The sequence below is a fragment of the Pteronotus mesoamericanus genome, unplaced genomic scaffold (genome assembly GCF_021234165.1).
Source record: "Pteronotus mesoamericanus isolate MK-2021 breed Mesoamerican mustached bat unplaced genomic scaffold, CSHL_Meso_final scaffold_550, whole genome shotgun sequence".
In the NCBI taxonomy this organism is placed as follows: Eukaryota; Metazoa; Chordata; class Mammalia; order Chiroptera; family Mormoopidae; genus Pteronotus; species Pteronotus mesoamericanus.
Genome location: NW_026555322.1, coordinates 171,302 through 179,205, shown reverse-complemented (window position 1 = coordinate 179,205; position 7,904 = coordinate 171,302). Strand labels below are relative to the sequence as shown.

The window sequence follows — 7,904 nt, the reverse complement described above, 5'->3', positions numbered from 1 at the left end:
ATATATATCTTACAAATCAATTTGAAAAAGGCTCACTACCCAATAGAAAATAATTGGCAAATGTCTTGAATAAGCACTTTCAAAATAAGAAATCCTCAATGTCTAGTAAATACATGAAAAGATGCTCAACATGAAAATCAGGAAAATCAAATTATGAGAAGCCATATTACATCCACTAGATAGGCAAAAATTTTTGTCTGTTGGCCAGCAGGTGGAGCAATGGGAATCGTTAAACACCACTGCTGAGGGTTTAAATTGCACCGCTGTTAGGAAATTTGGCATCATCTAGTAACGTTGGAAGTGCCCATACCCTATAAACCATCAATTCCACCCTTGGGTAAATATCCTAGAGATGCCTATATTTGTGCACACTAAGAAGAATATTCATGGTAGCATTGTTTTTTAACAGTCAAAAACAGGAAACAACCAGAATGTCCCTCAAAGTTATCATGGATAAATTGTGGTATTTTATTATACTATTCATACAATGAAATATACAATGAGATAGGACTACTTACCTATCAGAATGACCAAAATTTGGAACATTGACAACAGCAAATTCTGACAAGGATGTGGAACAGTAGGATCTCTCATTCACTGTTGATGGGAATGCAAAATGGTATAGCCAGCCACTTTGGAAGACATTGGGGCAATTTCTTTAAAAAACTAAACATATGCTCACTATACAATCCAGAAATTTTTCTTTGGTATTTATCCAAAGGAGCTGAAAACATATCCACACAAAAATATGCACATGGATGTTTATAACAACTTTACTCATAACTGTCAAAACTTGGAAGCAACCCAGATGTACTTCACTAGATGAATGGATAAATAATGATATACCCATTTATTCAGTGCTTAAAATAAACGAGCTATCAAACTATAAAAAGACATTGAGGAATCTTAAATGCATATTACTAAGTGAAAGAAGCCAATCTGAAAAGGCTACATACTGTATGACTTCAAGTACATGACATTCTGTTAAATGTAAACTATGGAGATACTAAAAAGATCAGTGGTTGCCAGAATTTGGAGAGGAATGAATAGGTAGAACACAGAGAATTTGGTAGAGCAGTGAAACTACTCTGTATGATAATATAATGCTGGATACATGTCATTATACATTTACCCATATCCATAAAAAATACACTAAGAGTGAGTCTTAATGTAAAATAAACTATGGACTTTGATAATTTTTATAAATATACTATTCTGACAGGAAATGTTGATAATGGGGGAGGCTATGTATGTGAGGGGGTAGAGGATGTATAGGAAACTTCTTTAGCTTTCTCTCAACTTTGCTGTGAACCTAAAACTGCTCTAAGAAACAAAGACTTTTTAAAGTAAATTTATCACGATTGAAAGAACAGCTACCTGCAACAACATGAATGAATCTCACAAATAATGTGAAGTGAAAGAAGACAGTCACAATTCCAAGTATATAAAGTTTAAATATCTGTAAAACAAAACTGTGTTGTTTAGGGATGCTTACTTATATGGAAGATAAACCTATAAAGAAAAGCAAAAGAAATGATACCACAATAGTAAGGATGGGGGTTACTTCTAGGATAGAGGAGGAATGTCATTACTGCAGATTAGGGGGCAGGGAGAGTGAGGGGATGGGGGTTATCAAGATGTTCTACTTCTTGATCTGGATCTTCCTTACATGGTTGATAGCTTTATAAATGTTCTTTCAGCTGGCAGTTCTCTTCTTAATGCTTCTTTCCTGATGAAATGGAAACCAAGGTCACCAGCTGGGATTGAGGATGAGGAAAGAGGTGTTGAGGATTTGATGAGAAGGAAAATGGTATGAAAGGAACAGACAAGTTGGAGAGTGAACAGAGCAGAGAAATATATTCCTTATTTTATTCTTTTTATGAAAACTTTTCACAATTTCTTGATTGTTATGCTTTTTCTATTATATATGAGGTAACATTATTTTATTAATTTTTAAAAAGATTTTATTTATTTATTTTTAGAGAAAGGGGAAGGGAAGGAGAGATAGAAACATCAATGTGTGGTTGTCTCTCATGCACCCTCACTGGGGACCTGGCCTGCAACCCAGGCATGTGCCCTGGCTGGGAATGGAACTGGTGACCCTTTGCTTCGCAGTCCGGTGCCCAATCCACTGAGCCACATGAGCCAGGGCTATTTTATTAATTTTAATATACTACATTATATGCAGTTATCCTAAACATATAGTTAAATTATTGTTATTTAATGCTTTAAAATAAATTTTAAAGTAAAATTAGGTCTTAAAAAACCATATGATTGTAAAAGTAGTTTTAATACATTAGTCATTTATTATTTCAGCTTGCATTTTGGAAAAGCTGATGCAGTTTATATTAAGACAAAAATACACAGAGTTTATACAGGGAATTTTATTCTTTTTCTTTCCTTAAAGATTTTATTTATTTTTAGAGAGAGGGAAAGGGAGGGAGAAAAGAGGGAGAGAAACATTGATGTGAGAGAGAAACAACTATTGGTTACCTCACACACATGCCCTGACCGGGGGCTGAACCCAAAACCCAGGCATGTGCCATCATTTTGCTTCATGGGACAACACCCAACCAACTGAGCCACACTGGTCAGGGCAGGGAATTTTATTCTACTTTCAACTTTTTATACCAAGTAGCTTTATTTTTAAATTTTACATTTTATAAGTTTTAAAGACAACAGTATTTATTACCTCCTTATTTTATTGATCCCAACTTCAAAAGCCATTTTAAATGTCAGAAAACATAACCACATTAACATCACAAAACTAAATATTAACATTTAAAATTAAGAGAAACTATTATACTCTTATACTTTATTCAGAAGATTTAAATGGAAAAGTTGATAGGTTTATATAATTTTGTAACTTTTGTTTTTATATGAACCAACTTGTAAAAGTCAATTATTTAAATTATAACATGCTTTGGTTGTAAATCCATATTTATATTATAATTCCATAGCTTCAAGTAATAACATACCTAATGTAAAATTAAAGTTTTTATAAAGGCAAATATAGTAAATTGAAACAATTACCACCAATGTAGGTTTTAAGTATGCCATGAGATTTCATTTTCTAATATTCTATAATAACTATGCCATTGTCATAGAGCTAAAAGTTTCTTAAAGAATTTGAATATACAAACATTGACTCTAGAAATACTACAATTTCCAACTCTCAGATAGTCCAGGAAAAATATTATGAGTGTGTGTAGCTAGAGGATGAATTCTCAAATAGTAAAGCAACTTTTATTAATGTTAACATTAGCTAAATTTGGGTAAAGGGTATATGAGTGTTATTTATACTTTAGTTATGCTGGCAAATTTTCTGTAAGTTTGAAATTATTTCTAAATAAGTTATAATGAAGAAAGGGACATAGACTAGCAGTGACTTAAGTGGAAATTGACAGCATATGTGGAAAGAAATGCATCTCTTCCATTAAAAAGTGGGCAAATACAGTTTATCCTTTTCAGCTTAAAAACCAAAGTCAGAGCTAAAATGCATTTTTGTAAATAATATCTTCTTTCTTCTGAGCTAACCTGGAAATATAATCAGCTGCTGTTCTAGTTTTCCTTCCCTTGTATGTCCCCTGTCCTCGAATCCACAAGCAGAGTACTGCCCCACCCTATCTAAGTCTGCAAGGTATCAGACGTGGGAACTCATCTGCAGCTATTCTAGACCAGCCATTTTCTGTTGACCTTGATTGGAAATGTTGTCTGCTCTCTTATCACCCATAGTGTTGTCTTTAACTTCTGTGATAGCCAGGAATTCTTACTCCAAAGGATCTACAATCAACCAGGTCATTACAAATGACAAATTCGGCTCAGTAAGGATGTGCAAGTTTAGGTCATTATCATATCTATAAGGGAAAAACTGCAGCATATGTCGTCAGAAATTCTCAAAATTCCAGTTGAAAAGAATAGGACAATTAAGGAATATGTTTCTATTGGTGAAATTTCAGTTCCTATAAGTGTTGCTAATAGCAAACATGCCATCAATAACACAAACTGGTCGAATATTCCAATTGAAAGTCATTTTATTATCATTATTATTATCAGGAGCAGCATCATTATCATTAGCACAAAACTAAATCCACTAATAAAAGAAAACAAAATTACACCCCAAAGGCATGTGTCTTACTGACAGTGAGTCGTTAACATTATCTTCATGTACAAAAGACAGCACCTTGAAGATAATGACCATATCACAGCTTGATAATCAATTCAATAATTCAGCTAACATTATTGAGCACCTAGGCATAATAGGAGATTTAAAAATGTGTACAAGAATCCCTGCTTTTAAGGAGTTTTACAGTCTAGTAAGAGGTATTGTAGAACACCAAAAACATAGGGCTACATGAGATCAGTGACATAATGGAATCAGTGCCATGTATGAAATGTTATCACAAGTGACTATTGTCATATTCGGTTGTGGGAAGCCAGAACAGGATCCACAGTGATGGTGGCATCTAAGCTGGGCTTTGAGGTTCTTGAAGGATTTTCACAGACTGGCATGTGGAGGAGAGGCACTGGAGGCAAAAAGAATTAAGTATGGGCAAAAATATGGCCACAGGAAAGTTTGTGGCATTTTGGGGGAGAAAACAATAGTTCAGTTTGGCTGGTATATGAAACCTATGTAAGTGGGAGTGGTTTGATAAAATGCTGAAAGTTATATGAGTACCATATTGAATGGCTCTGAACTACAGGCTAAGATTTCTGATCTTTAATCTATGTCACAGTTATTATATAACTACAGCAATAAAATATGCAATGATCTGTAAAGAGATATGGTCATTGCACTTCCAGATTTCTTAGGGAAACTAAAGTGGTTTCTAGGCAATGTCATTGCTTTGCTATCAAAAATGTCCCAGCAGATAACCCCAAGCAATCTATAGTAATTTTTTTTTCTATTTTACATGCAACTACATCTCTTCCTTCAAAGTCTATTGTTTCTACCCATCCAGGGACCACAGCTGTACCCACTCTCACTTCCAGCTCACCAGTTCTTGTGGCACCTAATCAGTTGAAACAAGTCTAACTTAGGATTTCCAGCTACAGCTGCTACCCTAAAGCTAGGACCCACTGCTGTGAGAAGTGAGAATAGTGGTAGTAGGCGTAGTGAACAATGTCATGAAAATGTAGCCATCTGAAAAGTCCTACATAATCCCCATCCTAAGAATCAAGCTTTGTTTTTGGAAACTGCAGTTTCTGGTCCTCCACTCAGTTTGGTGCAGAGGACAACTAGATGGGTCCCAAAACTCACAGTGCCTAATTAAAGTTTCCTCTTATTGTCAAAAAATTCCTTAAGGAATAACATTTCATCTGGGTTACAAGTTATTTAAAGGTCTCCTGGGTCTGAGGCTGTTGAGCTGTGGATAGACAGGAGAGACCAAGGAAGCCAGCTGGACTTTGTGCCCAACAAGCTGGTAATTAGGAACCTCTCTAGTGCACTGACAGTTCAAAGATGCTAAAGAATGGCTGTATTAGGTAACCAAGCCAAAGAAGTAAGCTATTTAGACAAACCCAAGAAGGCTTAAAACAACAAAATTGTCATGGCCACACTTCTTGCAGCTAGTCAGTCTTTCAGCTCTTTCCTGGAATGAGACTTTCTCTGAAGGAAGTCATGGATAGCAGTAGTGAGGCCCCATGTTACACTGGACCTTAGGATGACGAGGGAGCCTCCACGGTAAATCAGGAACACTTTTCGTCCCCGAGTGTCCCACATATCCCGGGCAGAGGCCCACAGGCTGGGCATGCTCTGCCAGCCAATGTGGGACTGCATATTGGCAACCAGCACAATCAGAGGATAGAGAACTAGGCAGGTGATCGTTCCATTGACACTCCCAGACACCAAGGCAGGAACCCAGTGGGGTAGGCCTTGCTTTGCCAAGCCATCCTGGATAGGGTCCTTGAAGGAGAAATACAAAGCACTCCCCAGGCTGTTCCTGAGAAGAACAGGCCAGAAACCACGATAGTAGCCTAGTGACAGCCGCCCCCAAAGCCCGTAAGAGTTGAATTCCTTGAGAATGCTGAAGGTGGTAGGAAAGCGAGCTTGCTTGCGACCATCCTGGAGCACATTTTGTACTCTTTCAAAGGGGCTGAGTGCCACAGCCTCGACAACACCAGACATGAGCCCTGCAGCCCAGCGGTGTCTCAGGGAGTGTGGCCCATCTGGGGAGAGAGAGCACAGCAGGCTATCATAAGTCCCAAACAGTAGAGTCCCTTGCAACGTCTTGGAGAGAAGAGGTGGGTAGATTCCCCGGTAGAAGTACTGGGGGCCTTCATGCCAAAGCTGTCGCAGAGCCTCCGACACTGCCACAGCATGGATCTGCTGCCGGAACACAACCTTGTAAATAGGAAAGGTCAGAAAAGTAGACATAAAATTGGAAATGGCCCCAAGGGCGTAGGCCTGGGAGTGCCAGCTTTTCTTTCCAGGAGTCTCTGATTGAGTCCATTGCTGAAGCTCATTCCCAGGAGACTGGTTCTGTTCCCCCATGCTGGAGACAACTGGGTGCAGATGGAAGAAACTGGCAAGAGTTGGGGGGGGTAGAGGTTAGGCTGACCATTATATCTGTTGGTGAGCATTTTCACTGTTTAGTTAGAAAGAGAGCCCCAAGAAGCTCAGTTTAAGGAAACAAGCCAATCTTTGGGCCAGTTTCTGAGAAATAAGCACACTGTTAAGAAAAAATTAAAACAAAGGCATTTAGTTTTTCCAGACAGAGTTACCTCTACAGCGTTTGGCTGACACAGCAAATATTCTAATATTCAAAGAAGGTTTAAGATTGAAGAAAATAAAATTGGAGAAGGGCTCCAAAACCTATTGCGTTTAACTTCCACCAAATGAAAATTCACATTTGATAAATTGCTAGAATAATAAGTTGCTATTCTCTTTCTGAAAAGTAGCACTATCTTGTTGAGGCAGAAAGATACTCAAAAGTTATAGTCCTGTACTTTATCTAAAAGTTGGTAGAAATTTTGGGAGTGGGGAGTCTCCCTCTATTTCCTCTCTGTAGATTCTTGCCAATGTTGTAACTATTTCATGGCAACATCCCCCCAATCGCCCCTCCAGAATAAGAAACAGAGAGAGGAACTATTCCTAGAAATTCAGAGCCAAAAGGCTCTGCATCTGGCGATTTCCAAGCTTAACCTTGCAGACCTGTAGCTACATGACAGAGCAGAGGTTCTCAGCCTTGATGCTATTGACTTCTTAGGCCAGATAATTCTTTGTTCTTGTGCTTGTCCTCTGCATCATACAATATTTAGCAGGATCCTGCCCTTCTACTTGCTGGATGCCAGTAGCACAAATCGTGACCTACCCAGCTATGACAACCAAAAATATCTCCAGACATTGCCATATGCCCTGGGGAGAAGACAGACAAAATCATTCTTGGTTCAGAACTATTATACTAAAGAGAAGAAGCAGTACTCAAGAAGAAATTAATGCTCAGTGCAGATCTGAGAACCCGAGGGAGTTTGTCAGGAAGGAAATAAGGACAGACTCACTTCCTCCTCATATTTTCCTGAGTAGCTTATAAACACATGTTGACTAGCTGTATAAGGTAGGCTGTCTTAGCATGAAGAAAACTGGGCTAGGATTTGCCAGACCAGCATTCTAAGTGCCAGTCTATTATCAACTTCCTGTGTGATATTTGGAAATTCATTTATATCTAGGAGCCTCCTCTGTCTGAGTTATAAAATGAACAAACAGGGCAAAATGCTCTCTAAGCATCCTCATACTGTGTATGGCAGAGGGTGACAAGGGGGTATTTGGGCAAATATTTGATAGAGGAATTAATTGTACCTTTTCATTCCTTATTTTTCTGCCTTTTTGTCAATCATTTTTAGGGATTAAAGGTGAATAATTTAGAAATATCTTACCTTAAATATCTAATTAGTCATTTTATAAA

General features: G+C 37.9%; 1 protein-coding gene across 1 annotated transcript; it reads right to left on the bottom strand.

Moving 5' to 3' along the window:
* Positions 1 to 5,572: 5,572 nt before the first annotated feature.
* SLC25A53 (solute carrier family 25 member 53) lies at positions 5,573 to 6,508 on the bottom strand. Its single transcript, XM_054561840.1, has one exon. It carries the CDS (start codon positions 6,491 to 6,493, stop codon positions 5,573 to 5,575), a length of 921 nt encoding a protein of 306 aa, XP_054417815.1. The 5' UTR covers positions 6,494 to 6,508.
* Positions 6,509 to 7,904: the final 1,396 nt, after the last annotated feature.